General features: G+C 35.2%; 1 protein-coding gene across 7 annotated transcripts in view; it reads right to left on the bottom strand.

Moving 5' to 3' along the window:
* The window catches only part of BANK1 (B cell scaffold protein with ankyrin repeats 1), a 336,673-nt gene that overhangs the window by 255,224 nt on the left and 55,470 nt on the right, over window positions 1–25,979 (bottom strand). For all 7 annotated transcript variants that reach the window (XM_081242858.1, XM_081242857.1, XM_081242855.1 and 4 more), the window contains exon 3: window positions 735–889. In XM_081242858.1, coding sequence (XP_081098984.1) covers window positions 735–889 — 155 coding nt within the window. The remainder of the gene's footprint in view (window positions 1–734; window positions 890–25,979) is intronic.

The following is a 25,979-nucleotide window of genomic DNA, read 5'->3' as shown; positions in this document are numbered from 1 at the left end:
GTCCACCTGAAGGACCCTCTCATGCAGCTCTCAAGGTCGTCCTGTATCTTTTGCTCTTCCTGGTCAAGCATACCATAGACACTGAGGACCAGCATCTTTTTATTGTCTGGAGATTACGTAGCCCAAGTTTTGGTCAAGCTCTAGCAGTAGGCTTATTTTAGTGGCTCAGTCCAATGAAGACTTAGAAGGAAGAAATGTTGGCAACATGTGTTCATATAGTCACCTCCTGAGAAATCCACTCCCTCTAACATTATACTTTTATTCCCCAAAGGACCAGCTCTTCTAGCTCTATGATAGTTCCACTTCATAATGTAGGCCTTTGATATATGTTTTATAATTTAAAAATCAGTGGTCATAAAACATAAGTATTTTCAAAGTCTACTCAAGAATGTATTTCCTTTTATGAAAATAAAATCCTTGATCTGGTTAATATGAATCCAACTTTCTTTTAAATAGCTTGATATATATAGCAATTGTAAATCTGTCTGTAACGCGTCAAGTAACATTTAATAAAATGATGCTTTCATATATGTTTCAATACTTTATTATTCAACAAATATGTATCAAATGCCTACTAACTACCAGATATTGTTCTGGGTTCTGAGGACATGGCCATGAACAGAGTAGACGAAAATGCCTCTATGTTGTAGCTTCTAGTGTTAGTTACATTCTAGTGAAATGCAGTATCCATTAAAATAATGCAGTCACTTAAATAACAAGGTGTCTTTACTGACCTCACATGGAATCTCAGCGGGAAGCACCACTGCCTGTGATATGGTGCTTCTTGAAGCTTCTGATAATTCTTCAATTTCCTTTCTCTCACTTATTTGCCCAGAATGTTCCACTCTTGGGTCTGTTGGAATAATGACCTCAAGGTAGTCCTCAGAACCTAGAGGAAAGTTCATGAATGTAGATTACAATATAGCTAAGGCCATATTATTTCCTCCATTGTTATAAAAACTAATTGCTAAACAATTGATTTATTTATAATTGCTAAACAATTAATATGTGGGACAACCAAACTGAGTTTAAGACAGCTAAAGGAAATGAACCAATGTTAAGAATTAAAATAATGCTTCATAATTTAACTAGTATTATAACCTTAAGCTACTAAACTAAATCAAATACATAATAATATTTTCATCCACTAGTTAAGTATTTTCCCCAAAAAAATCCAACCACCATTTAATACTGTCTCTTAATATTAAACCAATAAATCTGAAATACATGAAACTATTTTTCAATGCCTATAATTAAGAAAATTTATTCATTTTAAATCAGAACAATTATTTACCCTTCACATATATTTCTAATTTTAAAAACAAAAAGCATAACTAGGAGACAATCACTAAATAAACTAGTATTTCTATGAAACACTAGTTTAATAGTGAAATATTAGTGTTCATCAAAATGTTAATGTGTTCTGTGAAAAAAATGTCCTAAATTAAATAAGTTGGGTTTCTTTATGGCAGTATTACTAAGAACACTAAAATATGCTAATGTGAATTTTGAATCTCAAAGAAGGGAAAAGAGTATTTGATTTTTAAAACATTTAACATTTATTAACTTAGCATCGTCTCAATCATTAAGACACTTTTCTCTATTGAAGAAGAGTTGTGTTAAGAGAGATGGATAATACTTTTATTACTCAATGTTTCAAAGCCCAGAGCATTTCATTAGGGCACAGAACCAACATGACTGGAACCAAGGCTCTCACCACTAGAGACTCTCACAACTGTCATCTTAGGCCAACCTCAAATGTATCTCTCAAATCCTCAAAGAAGGGAATTGGAGAAAAGGAAAACAGCTCCTGACAGCTAGATACTGGCCTGATACTGTGTGAAGGCCTTGGTGTTGCTAGGAGGTGGCCTCCTGTTCTCCTACGGAACATCAACAATTTTGCAGAACATCACCATCGGAAGGCCACCTGTCACCATGATGGATCAAGTCAGAGATCAGACCACTTTGTAATCATGTCTGAATCCAGGCAAAAACACGAATACTGTCCAAACCACAAAATAACCAAACATCCTGAATCCTGGCTCCTGTGAGTGATGTTGCTTCTTTACCAATTCCAGTCTCAGCCTCTTTTCGCTTCTCTCGCCTTCCGGGTAGGGTAACCAGCTCCTCCCAGTTTGCTTGGGATATTTTTGGTTTGGGCACTGAAAACGCTGTGGCCCAGAAACCCTCTCAGTTTCAAGTATACTGGTATAGCTGGTTACTCTGCTTCTCAATAAGTCGTTAATACACAAAACCATAAAATTACATGTGCTTTTTGACAGCAAGCAAACTATAGCAAAGTCCTGCTTCCATGAACCCTTCCTCAAATCATTAAATGCAACCCTAAATCCTACAATGAGTCTTTTCTTAATACAGTCTTCCTGAGGTGTCCCATGGTTCTCCATGGTGGCCTTCTCTTCATTGCAACTAGCAAGAAAAAAAATAGTTCAAGGACAGGTGTGTCCTAGTAGTCTTTGGCAAAAGGGAATTGACAGGATAAAAAGGAAGAAGAGTCAAGGCAATATAGATGAAGTTGGCTAGAATTCTAGTTTCACTGCATCCAGAAAGTGAAGTCAGCAGTTTCATAAGGTAATTCTATCAGAAAAGCAGAGTAACAAAAGTGATGTCCTCTGGAGAGGAGCTGTCTCCATGTCACATCTAAGAAGGAGAGAGTTTTGTTTTGGGTTTTTTTCTTTTCCGTCTTACGGAAGTTACAGAATAAAAGTACAAAAGCACCTGGGATTTCCAGATTCTCCCAGTACTAGTCTTGCTTGAAATGAAATGAAAAACAGCCTTTATTTTTCTAACAATTTTAAACACTTCCATAAGCAGTCTCACTCTCTCTCACTCTCTCTTTCTCTCTCATACACACACACACACACACACACACACACACACACACACACACACACCAAATTAGTGAAAGGTGGTATAGAACTGGCTCAATCACTTTGTAAATTGATGAAAGAACAAGGAAACTGATCTCATTTTATATATCTTAAAAGGTGTAAGTTGTTCCACTGCAGCAGTATCTAGGATGTTTTCTGCTAATTCATCTCTGTTATTAGGTTAAGAAGAGCTATTTTCTTTACCCTGAGGACACAATCATGGATGTACAAAAGATTTAACTCTATGAATATTCACAGAAGCACTGTTTATAATGCAGAAAACTGGGAGCAGTTTAAGCAACAAGGGACCAGATAAAAAATGTGTAATGTGATAAAAGATACTGTCACTAATTAAAATTCCATCAAAGAATATTTAACAACAAGGAACAAGTTTATGATATAAATGAAAAAAAATCAAGTTACAAAACTGTCAATTTTGTAGGTTCCCGTTTTAGTAAAATAAGAAGCATAGGACTTCCTGCAGGTTCCATATTTAAGGAGCTTTGGAAGTTGCCACTCCAACCTAACAAACAAAAAGTTGAACAGACTAAAAAATCAATAACTTTTCTTTGATTCTTAAGAGAGGCGTGGACACAGCACAAACTGCTGCCCCCAAGGCTGGAGAGACAGGCAGGTGGATAGAGAGTCTCAGCTTACCACAGCAGAAACTCAGGAGTGGAAATGGCCCCAGCAGCCAGTGCCAGGGTAGAGAAACCTGAACCGTAGTTGACAAATTGCCGGACACTCAATGAGGACAAGTCTGAGAGTTAAAAACTCCAGGGGAATTCAGCCCAAAGGTGGGGGGAACACAATACTTTGAAATTTACCTCTAGGAGCTTGATAAGATTCCCACAGCAAATACTGGGGAACATACCCTCCTGCTTCAGTGGAACCGGAAACATCTTTAAGTACTCCAGGACACTCTGTTCTTCTTAACAAGGCCTGCCCTAGGCGGAAACTAGTTAATTAGAGCCAAATCTACTGGGGTATTACCACATTCTAACTGACCAGAGGAAGAGAAATACCCAACTGCAGCCCACTGGAATAATCCTCTCCCACCCAAAGGGGAGAAAAAAAACTGAGAAACTCTTGTGAGGTTCACAGTCCAGAGGCATAGGCTCACTAAAGGACTGAAACCTAATCACAGAACTCTAGAAAGCCTCCTCTCTGCCAACACCTCACCACCGCATTACTAAAGACCTATTTACAGCAGTTCTTTTTATAGAGTATATTATGTCTAGTTATCAAGAAAAATTACAAGGCATACCAAAAGGTAGAAAATACAATTTGAAGAGACCAGGGAAAGCACTAGAATCAGACATGGCAGGGATGTTGGAATTATCAGACTGGGAATTTAAAACAACACTGATTAGAATGCTAAGGGCTATAATGTGGCATGGACATATATACACTACCAAACGTGAACTAGATAGCTAGTGGGAAGGAGCCGCATAGCACAGGGAGATCAGCTCAGTGCTTTGTGTCCACCTAGAGGGGTGGGATAGGGAGGGTGGGAGGGAGATGCAAGAGGGAGGAGATAAGGGGATATATGTTTATGTATAGCTGATTCACTTTGTTATACAGCAGAAACTAACACACCATTCTAAAGCAATTATACTCCAATAAAGATGTTTAAAAAAAAATTAGACAGAATGCAAGAACAGATAGGCAATGTAAGCACAGAGTTGGAAATCCTAAGAAGAGCCATAAAAAAGTGCTAGAGATTAAAAACACTGTAACAGAAACAGAGAATGTCTTTGATGGATTTATTAGTAAAGACTGGACATGACTGAGGAAAGAATCTCTGAGCTAGAGGATATAGCAATAGAATCCTTGAAAACTGAAGAGCAAAGAGAACAAAGACTAAAGAAAAAAAATTGACAGAATATCCAAGGACTGTGGGACAACTATGAAAAGTGTAACATATGCATAATGGGAATACCAGAAGTAGAAGAAAGCGAGAAAGGAACAGAAGAAATATTTCAAAAAGTAATGACTGAGAATTTCCCCAAATTAATGTCAGACACTAAAACACAGATCCAGGAAGTTCAGAGAACACCAACTAGGAAAATCCCCCCCCCCAAAAATGGGATATACCTAGGGGTATCATCTTCAAACTGCAGAAAATCAAAAATAAACAAAATTTGAGAAAAAGCTAGAGGAAAAAAATCCTTACCTATAGAGGAACAAAGGTAAGAATTATAGGTAAGAAAGGTAAATTAAAGGTAAGAAACCATGCAAGCAAGAGAGTGGAGTGAAATACTTAAAAGTATAAGGGAAATAAACCACTCACTCAGAATTCTGTGCCCTGTGAAATTATCTTTTAAAGCTGAAGGAAAAATAGAGATTTTCTCAGACAAACAAATATTGAGATGATTTATTATCAGTGGACCTGCCTGAAAGAAAAAAGAAGTTCTTTAGTGAGAAGAAAAATAATATAGATCAGAAATTCAGATCTGCATAATGAAGGGAGAGCATCGAAGAAGGAATAACTGAAGGTAAAATAAATATTTTTCTTATTTGTGATTGATCTAGAAGATAACAGTTTGTTCAAGATAATAACAGCAACAATATATTCAATAATGTATGCTTATGTACATATCTTATATAAATATTTACATATATACGCTTGTGTATGTTTATATATAAATAAAATAAATGAAAGCAATGATATAAAGTCTAGAAAGGAAGAATTAGGATCATTTTATTATTATAAGGTAATAATACTACCTATGCAGTAATACAGTGTTACTTGAAAGTAGACTTGCATTAGTTGTAAATGCGTATTGCAAACTCTAGGATAAACCCTAAAAAAAATTATGTTTTTAAGCATAACCGATATGCTAAAAAAGCAGAAAAATGGAATCATATAAAATGCTCAATTAAAATCACAAATGGCAGAAAAAGAGTAGAAGACAAAAATAGGAATAGAGAACAAGGGGAGCAAAACAGAAAACAGTAATGAATATGGTAGATATTCATCCAACTATATCAGTAATCATTTTGAATGTCAAGGTCTAAATGCACCAATGAAAAAACAGAGATTATCACAGTGGATCAAATAACAAGACCCACTTATATGTTGTTTACAAGAAACCCACTTTAAATATAGAAACATATAATGATTAAAAGTAAATGGATGGAAAAATACACCATGCTAATACTAAACAAAGGAAAGCAACAGAAGCTATATTAATTTCAGACAGAGCAGACTTTAAAGTAAGAAAAGTTATCAGGGATAAAGAAGGACATTACATAATGATAAAGGGGTCAATTCTCCAAGAAGACATGACAATTCTTAATGTGTGTACACCTAGCAACAGAGTGTGAAACTATGCGATGCAAAAACTAATAGAACTTCAAAAAGAAATAGATGAATCCACTATTACAGTTAGAAACCTCAACACCTCTGTCTCAGAAATGGACAGAAACAGCAGGCAGAAAATCAGTAAGGATGTAATTGAACTCAACAACACCATTAATAAACTGCATATAATTGACATTTATAGACTGCTTCATCCAACAAAAACAGAATATACATTTTTTTGCAAGCTCACATGGAACATTCACTAAGATAGAACTCATTCTGAGCCATAAAACGCACCTTAACAAATTTAAAAGAAAAGAAATTGAACAATGTCTTCTCTCAGACCATAATAAAATTAAACTAGAAATCAATAACAGAAAGATAACTGAGAAATCCCCACATATGTGGAGATTAAACAACATACTTCTAACTAATACATGGGTCAAAGAAGAAATCTCAAAAGAAATTAAAAAAATATTTTGAACTGAATGAAAATAAAAATATAACAGCAAAATGTGTGAGCTGCAGCAAAAGTAGTGCTTAGAGGGAAATTGTTAGCATTGAGTGCATGTATTAGAAAAGAAGCAAGATCTAAAACCAGATTTAAGTTTCCACCTTAGGTAACTAAAAATGAAGAGCCAATTAAATTCAAAGTAAGCAGAAGAAAAGAAATAAGAATTAGAACAGAAATCAATGAAATTGAAAATTGGAGAAAAAAGAAAAAAAACAATGAAACCAAAAGTTGGTTCTCCAAAATGATCAGTAAAATTCATAAGCCTCTAGCCAAGCTAACAGAAGGGGAAGAGAGAGAGAGGGAGAGAGACAGAGAGCAAGCGAGCATGTGAACAAGCAGAAGACACAAATTAATAACATGAGAAATGAAAGAGGGGGACATCACTCTAGATCTCTAGATCCCATGGATGTTAAATGGATAATAAAGGAATACTATGAACAAGCCAATGCCACAAATTTGATAACCTAAATAAAATGGACCAATTCCTTGAAACACACAATCTGCTAAAACTCACAGAGGAAGAAATAGACAATATGAATAGGCCTAAAGCCTATTTCTATTAAAGATTGAATCAAGAATTAATAACCTTCCAAAATAGAAAGCACCAGGCTCAGACGGGTTCACTGGTGAATTATACCAAACATTTAAGGAAGAAATTATACCAATTCTCTATAATCTCTTTCAGAGGATAGAAGCAGAAGGAATATTTCGTAACTCATTCTATGAGGCCAGCATTACCCTAATACCAAATCCAGACAAAGACATTACAAGAAAACTATGGAACAATATCACTCATAAAAATAGATGCAAAAATCCTCACAAAATATTAGCAAATCAAAGCCAAAAAAGAATAAAAACAATAATATCATCATATCAATAGATGCAGAAAAAGCATTTGACAAAATCCAACACAAAGTCATAATAAAAACTCTTAGTAAACTAGGAATAAAGGGGAATTTTCTCAGCTTGATAAACACTATCTATCAAAACCCTTCAGCTAACATCATTCTTAATGTGAAAAACTTAAAGCTTTCCCACTAGGATCATGTTCAAGGCAAGGATGTAACTCTCACCATCCCTTTTCATTATCATACTGGAAGTCCTTATTAATGCAATTAAGGCAAGAAAAAGAAAAGTTACACATACTGGGAGGAAGAAATAAACCTGACTTTGTTGGGATGACATGACTGTCTAGTAAATCCAAAGGTATCAACAAAGAAATTCCTGGAAGTGACTATAGCTAAATTGCAGGATATAAGGTGAATATACAAAAGGCAACTGCTTTCCTATATACTAACAATAAATACATGGAATTGGAAATTAAAAATGGAATACCATTTACAATAGTACCCCCTCAAAATGAAATACTTAGGTATAAATCTAACAAAATATGTACAATATCTATATGAGGAAAACCACAAAACTCTGATAAACAAAATCAAATAAGAACTAAATAAATGGAAAGATATTCTATGTTCATGGATAGAAAAACTCAATAGTGTCAAGAAGTCTGTTCTTCCCAACTTGATCTATAGATTCAATGCAATCACAATCAAAATCTCAGCAAGTTACTTTACAGATATGGACAAACTGATTCTAAAGTTTATATTGAGAGGCAAGAGACCCAGACTAGGCAGCTTAATATTGAAGGTGAAGAAAGTTGGAGGACTGACACTACCCTACTTTAATACCTACTATAAAGCTGCAGTAATCAAGATAGTGAGGTCTTGGCAAAAGAATAATCAGATAGGTCAGTGGAAGAGAGTAAGAGCCAAGAAACAGAATCACATAAACATAGTTAATTAATCTTTGACCAAGGAGCAAAAACAATACAATGGGGCAAAAACAGTCTCTTCAACAAATGGTGATGGAACAACTAAACATTCACATGCAAAAAATGCGTCTAGATACCTTACAACCACCACAAAACCTTACAACCATCACAAAAATTAACTGAAAATGGATCATAGTCCTAAATGTATAATACGAAACTATAAAACTCCTAGAAGATAATGTAAGGGAAAAACATAGATGACCTTGGGTATGATGATACATTATTAGACACAACACCAAAGTCATGATCCATGAAAGAAATAATTGATAAGCTGGACTTCATTAAAATCAAAAACTTATGTATGCAAAAGACAATATCTAGAGAATTAGAAGATAAGCCATAGATTGGGAGAAAATATTTGCAAAATACACTTCTAGTAAAGGACTGTTTTCCAAAATTTATAAAGAACTCAAACTCAACAATAAGAAAATGACCAAATCAATTTAAAAATCAGCCAAAGTTCTTAACAAATACCTCACCAAAGAAGATATACAGGTAACAAATAGGCATATGAAAAGATGCTCCACCTTATGTTATCAGGGAAATGCAAATTAAAACAACAATGAAATAGTACTACACACCTATCAGAATGGCCAAAATCTGGAACACTGACAATACTGAATGTTACCAAGGATGTGGAGCAACAAGAACTCTCATCAATTACTGGTGGAAATACAAATGGTATGGCTATTTTGGAAGACAGTTTGGTGGTTTTTGACAAAACTAAACATACTCTTAACATTCAATCCAACAAATGCACTCCTTGGTATTTATCCAAATGAGCTGAAAACTTATGTCCACACAAGAATCTACACATAGATATTTAGAGCAGCTTTACTCATAATTCATAAAAACTTGGGAGCAATCAAGATGTCCTTCAGCAGGTGAACGAACAAACTGTGGTACATCTACACAATGAAATATTATTCAGCACTAAAATGCAATATGATATTAAACAATGAAAAGACATGGAAAAAACTTAAATGCATATTACTAAGTGAAAGAAGCCAATCTGAAAAGGCTACACATTGTATGATTCCAACTATATGACATTCTGGAAAAGGCAAAACTGTAGAGACAGTGAAAAGATCTGGTGTTGCTGGGGTCTGGGGTGGAAGGGGAATGGATGAAAAGGCAGAGCACAGATAATTTGGGGGGGGCAGTGAAAATACTCTGTATGATACTATTAATGATGGGTACATGTCATTATACATTTGTCCAAACCCATAGATTATACAATAGCAAGAGTGTACCCTAAGGTAAACTATGGACTTTGGGGGATTATGATGTGTTAAAGTAGGTTCATCCTTAAACGGTAAAAAAAAAAAAAGTACCATTGTGATGAGTGATGTTGATAGTTGGGGGCGGAAGGGAGAGAGTGTACGGGAAATCTCTGTTATCTCCCTCTCAGTTTTGCTGTTAACCTAAAACTGCTCTAAAAAACAGTCTTTTTAAAAGTATACATATACAGAACTATGCGGTAGAAATTCAAGACATATTACTGAATGCATAAGAACAGACTAGTTATATAAACCCAAAATAGCAAGAGTGGTTATTTCTGGCTGGTGGAGTTATGAGTAATTTTATTATATCTATATGTATTACTAATAATATCAGTTATTATTAATATATAATATAATATTTATTCTGGTTTTCTATAATGAAAATATATTTGTTTTACAGATTGAACTATATACATTTCTCAAATAGAGGAATGAATTGATCAAGTTTACAGACTGAGCACATGTGTCCTTACCCCTCCTCTACAACATGCAAATGAAATTACAGAAAAGATTATTTTCTTTATGTATCATGATGTAAAAATTGTTAGGAAGCACTGCTCTGCAGATAATATGTGAAATAAACCAGCTTATCACAAATCACCTCATGTTCAGGTGATCTAAGCAATCTCCAAAAATATCACCCGGAATAAGGGTGTCTTTCCTCTTGTAAAATAAATATAATGCTAGGGGGAAAAAATCATAGATATCCTAAGGCAAGATAATTTTGTGTAATTTTTTTAGCAACCAATCAAATTACATTGTAAGCTGAGTAAAATAATAAAATAGTTAAGCATTAGAAAATAAATTTTCCTTTATGAATTAAGTTGCAAAATCTGTTATATATTTAATTTTTAAAGCATGCCGTATGCTTTTCAAAATCAAAACTTTTTAATACTGTTTTTTCAAAAAAGTATAATTTTAGTGTAGATTTTTTTATACTTTGTTTTTATTTGTTTTTCAATGGATTAATCCTCATTTGGCATGAGGACAGGTTTTCTGATAATTAACAAAACTAGGTGAAGACTGAAAAAAGGTAGAATCTTTTATTGCTATCACACTTGAACTGCTTTCATTATAGTGATTTGATGAAAAGTTATTCCTCAATGCCCAATGACCCTTCAAACCTATCAACAGTTAACAGACAAAGCAGGTTTCAGCTTTTATCATAAATGAATTGGAAACAGAGAAAGAGAGATAGGCAAACAATAATCTAGAAGATACATGTCTCCTGCTAAAAAAGAAACTTCCTGTCTTCTCATGCAACCTTGGAAAAAGTACTGTGCACTCTAAGCTTCAATCTCCTCAGTTATTTAATGGGGTAAATATGACTTCCTTGTTGCATTGTTTTGATTACATTTAATAATATGTATAATGTGTCAGGCCTAGGATAGGCACTCAATATTAGTTTCCTTCTCTTTTCTAATTTCTGATATCAAATTGAATAAAAGCAATGTTTTTTTATTTTCAAAAGATCAGGGCTTCCCTGGTGGCGCAGTGGTTGAGAGTCCGCCTGCCGATGCACAGGACACGAGTTCGTGCCCCGGTCCGGGAAGATCCCACATGCCGTGGAGCGGCTGGGCCCGTGAGCCATGGCCACTGAGCCTGCGCATCCGGAGCCTGTGCTCCGCAACGGGAGAGGCCACAACAGTGAGAGGCCTGCGTACCGCAAAAACAAAACAAAAACCAAAAGATCATAAATCCATCTTTCTCAGTTTGTATAGCCAACTATGATTCAGAAAGGACTGCAACATACCCGTGGAATTTCAACACTGAACATCTTTGTTTCTGTCAAATTTATAATTTAGTAAATGATTCTATAATCACAATGTAGCTGATTTTATTATGTATGCTTAAGGCAGTACAGATTCTAGCGTGCTTTCCTGGAGTTTTAATGTCATACCAAAGACTACAGCACTCTGCACCACTCAGGTAAGTTAAACAGGTATTTCTCCAAGAGGTAAAGAAAACAAATAAACTGTACAAAAAGATGTAATTTTTACCAACCGTTTAGTCTAGTCCTCAACTTTCTTAAACAACCTTTGTTGTCTGTGGTACATTATAAGAGGCACAAAATAAGGAATATTTCATTTAAGGCTACGTCCAAAGAAAAATAATAATGGTCATAATAAAACTTCTTACTTAACAAATATATATAAAAATGAACATACTCAATATAGCCAAGCAAATGTTGGTTTCCAATAATAAGATAAATCCTCTTTGTTTGAAACACCCACATTCATCCTGGCACTGTAACTGCACAAACTCTACCAGCTAAAGTTCTCTCTAACGTTAGCATCAATGTATATTTATATTTTACTCTTGGTACTTTAGCCTTTTAATTTTAGTTCATAACATGCAGGAATAGTTCCAAGGCAGAGTATATGTAAGGAGATGCTGTTTTTGGTGGCCTGTGTGTTCCACTTTTACCTGCATTTCCATTTCCATTCTGTTTATTATATTTTCTCCTTTTTCCTACCTTTTCCCCTTCTATTCCATCACCCATTACCCACTCTTCAAGCTACCTTTTCCTACCAACCTCTTAGTCAAACTTGCTACACAGAAATGGTACTGTATCTTGCAGCTAAAGTTGTCTTCAGACCAGCAGCTTATTAGAAATGCACACTCCTAGCCACCACGCTAGACCCACTGAATCAGAATCTGCTTTTTAAAAGGATCCCAAGTGATTTGAATACATGCTGAAGTTTGAGAAGCAGTGTGGCGTAACAACGTGTACCTTGATGTGATTAACTTTCCATAACATTATCACAGCATAAGCCAGTAACTGAAATCATATCATGTAAATATTTATGTTTCCTTGTTTCTTGTCCATCCATCTAGAATGCAAGTTTTTGAGGTCAAGTAATTAGTTCTTTTTTCCCCCTCTATCTCTGATGCATACAACAGGGCTTTTAACGTAGTAGATGCTCAATATTTATGTGAGTACACATAATAATATGTTGTGTATTCATATACATCTCAGATGTAAATGTTTGTTGCCTGACTTAATGATTGAATAAATCCATACCTAGCTTCTTTTTTTTTTGGCTGGGGGAGGAGTGGCTTGTATCTGAAGCACAGTAATTTGTTCTATCTACCACAGTCTTTGCCTGACTGTCTTAAGGAAGTACATCTGTACTTCAATCAGTATAACCCTGAAGACAGAACAAAGAACAAAGCTAGAGAAAATCACCAAAGCTTAGAAAGCACGAAGCTTGCCTCTTGCTCTCCTACGCATTTTCATTGTTTACTTTTTCTGAGAGTTGCTAAGGCAATATTAGCATTACCTATGCTGTCAACAGTTATTTCCTGCATCTGCATACACAAAGCACTTAGATGAAAGAATTGAAATGTCACTTAATGAAACAAACCCTAATTATGTCCTCTCTAAAGAAGTTCAAGATGTATGATGATAATCACTTTCAACAGATTATCCATAATGAAATAAAATCAATATCTATTGAATAAAATTGCAAACAAAAACTGACCATCATACTTTTGATTATTCCTTTAATGAAAAACTTAGACGTGGCTACAGATCCTAGCGTTTCAGGAGAATCCAGAGTGGTAAGTACAGGGAAGCAAGAACAAGGCATGTGTGTCTAATCTAATCTCCTCAACAGCTCAGTGGAGGAGGGCATCAGCTAATGGAGTAGCTAGACTTGGTGAATGACTCAGTGGCTGAAAGGAAAGGAGAGAAGATACTAGAAGGATGAGAGCAGGATCCCAGAATGCCTAGTGAGAGACCTCTGCCCTTGGAAAGAATAAGAAAAAGAGGCTTCATGTTTGAATCACCTAAATTTAAATAAAAATAGGATACTTTTAAACTCCTGTGAATGAATAATTTAATTAAATAATAAAAGCATGAAAGACTACCCTTCACTTCAAACCCCTGGCCCTCGCCACTGGACTTGAGTTTCTGTTCAACCCTCAGTGGGTGACTACATTATTTTAACAAGTGGATCTAACTCCTGACCTCTCCACTCCCAATATAGCAAAGTCAGCCACAAGTTACTATCAGGAAGCTGGAAAGTTTTTAGTGATGATGTCTTCTAGTTTAGCAAATGAAAAGGGATGCTATAATCAATTCATGGGCTAAAAGGAAAAGAATTTCAAATACAGATTTGTTCTGAAACGAATACCCATGATTTTATTAACAAACTTATGAACAAACTTCCTCGGGAATATTAATGAATAACAGCTAAAACTACTGAACATTGACTAAGTGCTAAGTACTGTTTTAGTGCTTTGCATACATTAACACACAATTAATGTGCTCTAATGTCTAAGATTCCATGAGGTAGGTGCTAATATTATCCTCATTTTATAGATTCATTCATTTATTCTTTGAATAGATATTTATGAAGCACCAACTAAGTACCAGATGATATACAGGGAGCCGAGGTGAGCCTTCCTTCCGAGCACTTGCAAGCTAAAGGGGTGGAGGCAAAAAATACAGGCATAAAATATGGAGTGTAGCAATGCTGGCAAGTGCTGGGAAGGTAATTAAAGCCAGGAAGGCTGGTTGGGAGTTCAGGGAGGTAGGGAGGGAGGTGATGTTTTGAATGAGGAAAATAAGGCTCTGAGCAATAAATGAACTCTCCCAAGGCCACACAGCTAGTTATTGCTGAAGTCAAAGAGGACTAGCTAGTCAGACTTCCAAGACCCATAATCACTACACTATACTGTTTCGCCCCCCACAGTTAAATCCCTGCATATGACAGTCAGTTTATCACGGGGAATGAGCTGATAGAATCAAAGGCGCACAATTTTCAGAGCTGTTAAAAACAACATATGGCCCCAAACTCCAGTGAAAATGTCTAAGGCATTAATTCCTGTGATAGCGTAAGATTATATTCCATTTGACATTAAATTGATGATCCTTAATTTACATAGAAAGGGCAATTTATATGCGAGTGTATATGTTTACCAGTCTTGTTGCTCACTGAACTATCTCACAAGGATGTTTTACATTACAAAGAATTCCCAGGGGAGGTCTGTATGTTGTTGGATTGACTCTCACTGCCAGAGAAAATGACTCTTTTTATACTGCCAAACATGTGGAATCATTATCAGTAGGTAATGATGATTCTTCTCCAAATTGGATTTGAAGGAGCAGATACAGTTCTGATTTTTTTTTTTTCCTTCAAGTATCTTCAAATTCTTTACAATCATCTAGAGTCGAACATGAACTTTGACAGCAGACTTTCTTCGGTATGTTTTTTTAAAAAATGTCCCCCAGCATTTTACACATTTTAAATAGTAATCAGCATCTTAAACTGTAATCCAAGACTATTTCCATAAAATACCAAGGACTCTGTACGTGAGGATTTTAATTTCCAAATTAAATAAAATGTAAATAATTTTAGTATGTATTATAGTTTTTAGTGTCAGATTTTCATGTGACTAGACAAAATGACTTTGAAATTACCTGCTTCCATATAAAGGCAACCTTTTAAAGAATACTTTCATTTTCTTTCACTCTCTCAGAAATAGTGTATATAAGCATAACTTTTTTTCAACTTGAATAAAAATTATAGAAACTGAGTCTGTACACCTTTGGGGCCGAAGTAGGTTTGGGTGGTTTTTTCTTTCCCTTTTATTCAGTGAGATCTACTAATATGAGAGGACTCTGCAGTTAAGCCTAGGAAAGTTTGCCTTGGGGCTCACCTTACTGATAGATAAGACCCTAAAAGAAGCTATTTAGGTTGGGGTAAAAATAAGAGGTAATATGTATTGAGTTCAGATTAAGTCTCAAGTGCCCTAGGTAGAGATTTCTACACATAATAGCATTTAATCCTCACAATTGTCTTAAAATGCATACTATTATTTTCTCATTTCACTGATAAAGAAATGGAGTTTTTAAAAAGTTAAATAAATTGCCATAGGTCACAGAGCTGGGCTCAAATCCAGGAGTATCCAACTCCAAACCCTGTGCTCTTGCCACAGAGGTATACTTTTCACTGAAGGTAAAAGTCCTTTGGCTGGTCCACATACACCTCGCGGGTCCCCAGTCTCACACACAAAAAGTTCTAGCAAGTTTGCCTCATTGGCAGACCCACCTCTGTTAAGACTGGAGAAGGGCGCTAATGACTCACTTTGTTTGCTTCATCTGTGAGGATGCTCCACTCCCACTGTAGCCATTCCAATCTCCCAGCCCCTGAACGTAACCATCGTCTTTCAGATTCATTCATGTATGCTCTTTTCCTTTGCCTGCTGTGCCTAGCCCCATTTCTCCTCCTAATTAATTTTCAACACTCCCATCATACAGTTGCTCCTGGTGGAAGACCTTTTCCAACTTACCTATGATCATAGCTTTTTGGATGTACTACACTTCATTAGAAAGTGTCACATGGATCATATTATTTACAAGTTATTTGTTTTCCTCTCTCTTTCATTAGATAGTGAGCTCTTGATAGCAGAAGCTGATGATCTTTGTTTCCACCTCAACTCTAAGCCTGCCGCAAAGTAGAAGCTCAATAAATGTCAGTTGGCTAAAGCCATTATTTAGTGGAAACTGAACTAAGACAAAGAAAAAACCATGTATTCCAAAGGAAGGTAATTGTTCCTTATAGCCAATACATATATTTCAAAAGAAAATTATGCAAAGTTGAATAATGGGGAAAAATAAATTATACAGATATGGCACTAACTACCATGGGAACTGGGGAAACATATTAGACATGGAGTATATGAATTTGGGGGGTTATGGAAAAAGCACTCCTAATATCTAAATGTTTCAGGACTGTGGGGAAAAAAAGCATTCCTAATATCTGAATGTAACAATAAAGGAGGAAAATGATAAAATGCTTCAATTAACAACGTGAAAATATATCCTAGCGATCAAAAGGCTAATATGAAAAAAGTGTCTACATTCATGAAGATCAGAGTAATCTGGTATGACTAAAATGCTGATGAAGAAGACACTATGGGGTATCATTTTATGTTATTAAATCAAGGTTAATATCATAGAATATTTATCATAAAAAGCACAAAATAGGGAGGTAATACTGCCAAGGAAACATGAAAACAAACTCCAATAAAAGAGGCATGCATACTGGAAAGATGATAGATCAGGACAAGAGAATAGTGATTTTTGGTTGCAATTTTGAAATATGATGCCTAAAATGAAAAAGAATACATTTTGGATAAAAAAGGAAATGTTTCAAATGGAAAACTCAGAAACCTATTTACTTTAAAAGTTTTAAGTTTTTAAGTATTGCTATACTATTCCAGAGAGGAAAACTCTGGAATTTCACTTAGCATGAGAAAGTAACGGAATGGAAAGACTGTATAATATTGTCTTCAAATAAAATATATTGCAAGTCTGTACATGTAAATTAAGACACATGGCCTAAGATGTAAAATATGTTCAAGTGTGACCCTCCTGTTAAATCTAGAATGTGGAGGTGTTCTATGAAAGCCTAAAATCTTTCTACAAATGATGATGATGATGGAGAAGAAGAGGATTCACTGCCTGTGGCAGCACTATCCTCAGCAAAGCTCACTCCAATTATTGCCACCTCAGGTTTTCATCTCAGACTCTGAAATAGAAAATCCTTGACAATTTTAAGAACACGCTGATTAGACTTGAGACTATGTAACCATCTAAGAAGTTAAAAATGGGCTGGTACCCCCAAAAGACTCTAAAAATAATTTTTACAAATTAAACAAAAATTTGTTCAGTAGTTATGTATTTAAAATTGGGTGCTGGACGTATCTGATCCACATTCCAGCTCTGTCATTTCCTAGTTGCCTACCCTCCCATGTTTGTATTTTTACTTAAGAATCAGAATGGTACTAGTACCCAGACCTCACTGTTTTTGTGTGGATTAAATTTAAAATGTGCATAAGGTTCTTATAACAGTGCTTGACTCACAGAAGCTCATAACTCATAGAAATTCATTGAATATTAGAAAATAAGTACTTTTAAAATGTAAGGCGTAAAGGACTGGATCAGTCATGAACAAATAATGGAAGAGAAGTAATATGCTTTCTGTGCAGGCACTAGTGCCACTGGAGAACTGGAATTCAGAGGGAAGGAGTCAGCACCCTGACTCAGCACAGATGTTCCCAGACTCCTGCCCACTTGCATACTATGGGTACTACATAAACAACGTAATGTCTCAAGGTCTCAATTATATCATCTGTCAAATAACAATGTTGGACAAGATATTGAGACCATTTTTAACTCTAGAACTAGTCAATGATTTCTTTATGAGGATTTTTATTTTTATTTTTATTTATTTATTTATTTTTTGCGGTATGCAGGCCTCCCACTGTTGTGGCGTCTCCCGTTGCGGAGCACAGGCTCTGGACACGCAGGCTCAGCGGCCATGGCTCACGGGCCCAGCCGCTCCGCGGCATGTGGGATCTTCCCGGACCGGGGCACGAACCCGCGTCCCCTGCATCGGCAGGCGGACTCCCAACCACTGCGCCACCAGGGAAGCCCATGAGGATTTTTAAAATAATTCTTTATAGGAAGTACCAGAAAAATCTTCATTATAAATTTGTATCTTCTTCCATTTTTCTAATAGTTCATCTGTTTATAGCTTATTTTTGCTTCTCCCTACATCAATATTTTGCCCAATTCTGTGTAACTAAGATTATCATTACCATTTAAATCTATGCTTCCATATATTAATATTTCGTGTGATTGTTTTGAGGTATTTGGCCCATATTAGAATTTTTCATTAGAGTGTGACATTGATTTTGGCGAGATTTTCATTTTCTCATGGAACAGTTATTAACATATCATTCCTGAGCCAATGGCAAAATTTGACATCCTGGGTTATCATTTCAGAGTTTTAAGAAATTTTATTCCCACATTCATTCAGCAGTATAGTCAGATACTTGCCACTTACACTTCGCCTTTTCCTCTAACGTAAACTATGATTTTGTTTTAAAGTGATTCTACATACATATTTGGCAAGTACTTTCTCAACTATTAAACAGCCTGTATTCTACACTTATAAGAATTTATCTTTGGAATGAAAATGTCAAAATGTTAACAATAAAATAGATACCTAATGAGAACCTACTGTATAGCTCAGGGAACTCAGTGCTCTGTGGTGACCTAAATGGGAAGGAAATCCAAAAAAGAGGAGATATAGGTATACATATGGCTGATTCACTTTGCTGTACAGTAGAAACTAACACAACATTGTAAAGGAACTATACTCCAATAAAAATTAATTTTAAAAAATTTTACAATTTCAAATGCTATCTAAGATTAAAAGCAATCAAAAAGAAAAATAAATGTCAACAGTGATTGCCTCCAGGTATTGTCATTCTGAGTGACATATTTTTCTGGCTTCTTTTATATTTTCTGTACAATTTAGACATTTTATAATGAGCATATCTTATTTTCATAACTAGAGAAAAATTTTTAATTTAAAAAATATTTTTAATTGGATTTAAAAATTCTTATCCATAATTCAAAGTTGGTTTCATATATTTGTTGAGATCAAATAATCTATAAAATTAAATATTTGAAATCATATAGTATCTTTCTTAAGAAAGAAAGTAGGAAAAAAAATTGTATAGCTCCTTTTTCGTAACTTCTAAATATCTTTGAAAGACTAACAATTACAGATTAGATATAAACCACAGTTTCTCATATTTTAAAAGAATTTCAATGCGTTGTAAAGAACTTGGCCAACTGAATAAGAAAATTATTGTGTATGGTTCTAGTCATTTTGACTAATGGAACAATGATTGAGAAAATTCCCCTTGCTTAAGAAGCTCCAGGACTAGAGGAAGGAATGATAAAGTACTTGTTAGGGTACTGGGTGGCATTCTAGTAGAGCTGAAAATTTAATGTTCTCAATTACCATAACATTAGTCAAAGAGAATTCCTGTTGAGGTACCTGAATAAAAGGAAAAGTTGAATTAACAAAAAGTTGAATAAAAGCTAAGCTTCTTCGTATGGGAAGCTACTAAAGAAATTGATGAGCATTATTTATATCCCTACAAATACATTTTATAGCACTATGATACTATTAAGAATAAAAAAAAATTATGGATACAAGATGAACTTGTGTCAATTTCCACCTGCTCCCTGCATTCCTATTACAGTTCAAAAGAAAACCATAATTGCCTAGTAAATAGTACAAATCATAAAAATTTAACAAATAAATATAGTTCCTGGGAACAAATGTAATTCCAACTCTGCTATTATGCAATTTGTAAATGCGGATTTAAAAAAGTTCAACTCTCCCAATATATAGGAATATTAAGACACTAGTAAGAGTAATCTGAAATGTCTTATGCAAACTTAAAGTGAAAATTATATATCCTAAATATATGAATGTAAGTGAATTCCCATTTGGTGGTAACATAAAATGTCTGACTTTTTAAATCTTCACTTATTTCTCCATATAATTTAAACTGCCTATTGTGTTTCTCAGAGAAGAATTAAGAATTAAAATATAAGGGCATCTTGCTCTATTCCCTATGTGAAATATAAACATATGATAAATTAGTGTTAGAGGCATCATTTTGTATCAAGCTGCTTGTTGATCTGATATGATCTTATTTTTTTTATCTTCCAGCATAAACCTGAGTATGAATGAGAAAATGTTACTGATGTTAAGAAAATAAAATTTAAAGTGTCTATCTAGAAAAATAATTATTGAGACAAGGAAATGTTTGGTTACTAGCTAGAGTAAGGGGTGTTTAAGTCAAACACAGCTCATTTGTAACATTTCCTTCCAAATTTGATGAAGATCACTTGAGGATGGAGTTCTATGGACCTCAGATACATAGGCTTCAGGATATTGATTGTATTGACATAGATTTCAGAGCTAGATATTTTATTCAATAAGACACAGTGGTATTTTGCTTTTTCATGGGCTCTTTCTTCCTTTTAACACTAGAGTTAATGTTCAGAGATGCCTTTGAATGGTGCTGTCAGTGCAGCAGATGACCATTTCCCATGAGGAACTGAAACATGAAAAAGAAGACCAGCTTTTAGCAAAAATGAAGAGGAAATCATCTAAGGGGAGGTGGGATATTTTGAAGCAGCAAGGAATGACATAAGCTAGCTATTATGTGGTTAGCAGCATAATGATCCTGAGTAATACAGAACAGCACACCTTAGTTTTGATACAAAAAGGGACGTGGCAAAAATCTGGAATGGGGGCATTACACTCATGAATACGGTAAAAAGCTACTCAAAATGCCATTACCAGTACAACTAAAAATATCCTGACCAAATGCCTTTATCTTATTTCATTAGCAATAAATAACTTGTAATTACACTCTAGGGTCTAAGACTAATATGCTTCTACTAACAATTTGCTGTTTGAGTTTCATTCTTCAATATACATAAGAATGACAAAAAATGATATTTAGCAAACAAAGTAAAATATAATATAATAATGACAAATAGAATTCAAAAAGATAAACTGATTAAAATAAAAAAGATTAACTTCTTCAAAGAGAAGTTCAATATGTATCATAAATTGAGGAAAACACTTTGAAACCTTAGTCTCTGCAGCCTCAGAAATAATTTGAGCTGCTTTATTAAATCATGCAAGTCACAGAAGCTCTTTGGGACAAAATAAAACCCTTGTGTAAAGCATCACATACCTGAACTCACATTTATAATTCAGACTTTTTGAGTAGTGTACTTTTCAAACAATCCATCATTTTAATTGGAATTCTGAAGTTATAATGAACTATTAGTTTCTTAGAGAAAGAAAAAAAGCAGATATCCAATCCTTGAATCTAAAGGTTGGCAGCTAATAATTTTTCAAACTTTAATACATTCTAGAAGTACAAAAACAGTTCTACTGGCCTTTGTCCTAAACGTACTGTTGTCATTACACATTTACTGTTAGAATTAATTATTGTCTAAATTAGTGGCCAGTGTCAGCGTTTTAAATCATGCTGCTGATTTTTTAAAATTTACATAATGTAGGATTTTGAGCAACCTTGTCAGCTACTCTAAGGCATTCTGACTTTATTCTATAGGCAATGTAGAGCCCCATAATGAAGTGTGAATTCTAGAAAGACAGCGAGGAGACAGGCCAGCAGCAGCCTGTAAAAGAGAAGATGATCATCCAAGCCGATGGGGATGGAGAATGGGGAAGCAAAGACATTTCTGAGTCAGAGAAGTTCATTGAATGTGGGAGAAAGAGAGGGCTCTGTGATAGGCCTGGCGTGTTAGGGGTAGTAGTGATGCTTTTAACTAGGATAGGAAACACATGAATAGGGCCAAATTTTTTGTTGCTGTTGAGAAGACAGAAGAAAATATTGATTTTAGCAAATCTGAAGATGGAACATATATTAACAATGTGAAGTCTGGGTGAAAAGTGCAGACTAGAACCGTGATTCAAGGGGTCCACGAGGTCAAAACAATTTTCATAATAATACTAAGATACAGTTTGCCTAAGATGGTGCAAAAGTAATGGAGAGTAAGACAACTCTTGCCTAAGTATGAATAATAAAGGCAGTGGCACCAAATTGTGCTATTAACCACAACACACTTGTTCTTAAAATAAATGTTAATTTTGTATAAGAAAAAAAAAACAGTAAGATACCACAACATAATGATCAGAATGGCTGACATGGAAAAGACTGACCAAGCGTTGGTAAGGGTGGTGAGCAACTGGAACCCTCAACACTGCTGGCGGGAACGTAAAATGGTATAACCACTTTGGAAAATAGTTATGTGGTTTGTGCCACAATGACTTATGACGTTGAGCATCTTTTAATGTGCTTGCTTGCCATCCCGATATCTCTTTTAGTCAAGTATCCACTTAAGTCTTTTGCCCAGTTTTTTCATTGGATTGTTTGTTTTCTTATTACTGTGTTTTAAGAGTTCTCTATATATTCTAGATAGAAGTCCTTTATGATTGATTTTTCTACTGATTACGCATAAAGCTTCCCTGCTTCCTTGCATGCCAGATAGTTTTTGATTTGCTGTTGAATATCACTATTTTGATATTGATATTAATTAAAAATCAAATTAATCAAAAATCCATATTTTTGATTTGATATTATGAACTTTATCTTCTTGGGTGCTGTGTTCCTATAGATATAATTGAACTTTGTTCTAGGATGCAGCTACATTACTTGAAAACAGTTTGATATTTTAAGATTTGCTTTTAAATTTTGTTAGGCATGACCAGAACAGTCTTTCACTGAGGGCTGATTTTGCCCTCACTGGCCAGGCAATACCTTGTTAAGTGTCTTCCCTGATGTTTCTTGGACTATAAGGTTTTTCCACTCTTGGTGGTGGATACACAAGCAATTCCCAGATCTGAGTGAACTCCTGAGAGGTTCCCCTGCTCCCTCAGGATGGCTCTTTCTTCAGTCTTGAGTAGTTTCCTTGCAAGCATGGCCTGATTAGTATTCAGCTGAAGATTCAAGCAGCTTCAATCCTCTGCAGCTCTCCAAAGCTCCCCTCTGCACAGCTCTCTACACTTCAGTACTCTGCCTGGTGAACTCGAGATGCTTCAGCCTCCCCGTACTCCCACCTCCATCTCCTGAACTCTAGAAAACCAATGACTCCACCTGGGTTACCCCTTCCCCTGTTGTGGCCTGGAAACTTTCTCCAGGTAGTAAAGCTGGAGCAATTATAGGACTCACCTTACTGTTTCCCCTCTCAGCATTGATATTCTGGAACGGCCTCCCATCCAATATCTGAAAATGGTTGTTTCATATATGTTGTCCATTTTGTTTAGCCATACTGGATCCTAATTACTGCCTTTGGTGAGAAGGGAAAGTCCAGTACATGTCTTTTTACAATTCTGTGTGGCAAAATGTATACTGCACTTCTGCTACATATTGAAGTTCAGTAGTTATCTCAAGGAAAAGTGTCTGTGTGATTCGATTTGCTGCTAAAAAAGTCAATAGGCTCCCCCTTCTTCCCAATGAAACAACGGTTGTACTTGAAAGAACAACCAACAGACAAACAATGGTTATCCAGACTTGACCACTAGCAGACATTTTCTTGAAAGTCAATGAAGTGAACTTGTCACTTCAAGGAAAACTCATTGACAATATGGTTGGCAATGAGAAATTTGCACTTCGAGCAAAAAATTTGTACTTCAAGCAACATATAGAACATTAGAAAACTTATATCCACACCATGAACTTGAGAGCTTCCCAATACTTAATACTCTTCTGATTAGATCAATGGTGATATTAATGGATGTGATTTAGGGATACTTTATAATGAAATATGCCAATACTTAGAAGATCTGTAGCTAAGTAAATCAATACTTTCTATGTGACCAGTGTATAATGTTACAAAATCATGCATGGATAGAAGAGGCATTTAAGGTGCAAGACAGGACAAAGAACTGAGTACATTCAACAGAGTACAAAAGTCCACTGATAAGATTTTGAGTCCACATTGCAACTAAGCTTTAAGAAACTATCACTTGTCAAGTTTGAGTGTAGGGCTTCCCTGGTGGCACAGTGGTTAAGAATCTGCCTGCCAATGCAGGGGACACGGGTTTGAGCCCTGGTCCGGGAAGATCCCACATGCCACGGAGTAACTAAGCCCGTGTGCCACAACTACTGAGCCTGCGCTCTTGAGCCCGTAAGCCACAACTACTGAATCCCATGTGCCACAACTATGGAAGCCTGCGTGCCTAGAGCCTGTGCTCCACAAGAGAAGCCATTGCAATGAAAAGCCCTTGCACAACAACGAAGAGTAGTCCCTGCTCGCTGCAACTAGAGAAAGCCAGTGCACAGCAACGGAAGACCCAATGCAGCCAAAAATAAATAAATAAAATAAATAAATTTATTTAAAAAAAAGTTTGAGTGTAGTATTAAAGAATAATAACTCCTCTCTTTTCTAACTAAAAATTGGAGACAATTTTTTTCAAATACAGCATGTTGCCAAAGCCAGCATGATAATCTAAATGACTTCTATTAAACTAGACGTTAGAATGTTGCAAAAATGTAAAGCAATGCCACTTCTCTCATTAATTTTTTTCAAAATATTTTACATAGAAATGTTATTTATGTTAACATGTAATGAATTTATTATTTTAAAATGAATCTGTATTCTTAATTCTACATTTTAATTTCTGACATAATAAAAATCAATGAATTTAACTTACATAAACAAAAGCTCTTTGGGGTTCTCAAAGAATATAAAGAATATAAAGTTTCTTGAGAACTAAAAGTTTAACAATCTCTAGTCTAGAATCATATATATATATATTTGGACATACATACATATATGTCCTAGCTTAGAGAAACTGTTTTAAGCCACATTTGGGGAGAGCTAAAAGGGCCAAGGACAGAAATCTGAGCAATACCCTCACCTTCCTACTGTCGCTCAAATGTCTGTACATCCAATTTGTCCTTCATCAAATCTGTCCTTAAGACGTGTTTATTTTATCCTTTAAGTAGCATTTTAATTTGTCCTCTCGGATCCATATCCCCATTAATTCCTTAATTCAGGCCCTCATCATTTCTCTCCTATACCATTACAGTATCTTCTTGCCTAGTCATTGTAGCTCTTACCTGTATACCACACTGCCAGAATAATTCTTCTAACACCCTAGTCTGGTTATATCTTATCCACATTTGAAAGGGATTTGAAAACAGTGCCTAGAAGTTAAAATTCAAACTCCACAGAAGCATGAGAAAGCCGTTCAGACTGCATCTAGCCCAGGCTATCTCTCCAGCCTCATTACACAAGAACACAGACACATGAATTTTTGTCATTCAAAGCTACATGGAGTTTTCTCAGTGAAACAGATTTTCACTAGCCTCACAGTACTTGTCCATGTTGTCACATACACCCCAAATGGAAGAGTTTAAATAAATAAAAGTAATTGGGCTTTTCTCGTCATTTTTATCACCCTATATTTATGAGTAACAGACATTATTATAAATATGTGACTAGATAAGAGTTACTCAAAGGCTTTCTTTCTAAGCTAGTAAGCAATTATGCAACAATAAACCTGATCAGAAATCATCTGAATGGGGTGATTAAATGGCTGAAAAACAATCACCCTATATAAGGTTTACATTTTCTGATCATTGCAATTGACTGAAAAGTTGTAATGGACTGAGGTAATGAACTTCATTGTTACTATTTATGTAACTGACATAATCTAAGGTTGATGGATTTATCTACAACATGCTTTTTCGGCTATGCTTTTATTTCATAATATGGCCTCTCCTG

The sequence above is a fragment of the Mesoplodon bidens genome (assembly GCF_964165515.1).
Source record: "Mesoplodon bidens genome assembly, chromosome: 1".
Taxonomy (NCBI): Eukaryota; Metazoa; Chordata; class Mammalia; order Artiodactyla; family Ziphiidae; genus Mesoplodon; species Mesoplodon bidens.
Note: the sequence above shows the minus strand (reverse complement) of the source record. Positions and strands in the feature narration are given on the sequence as shown.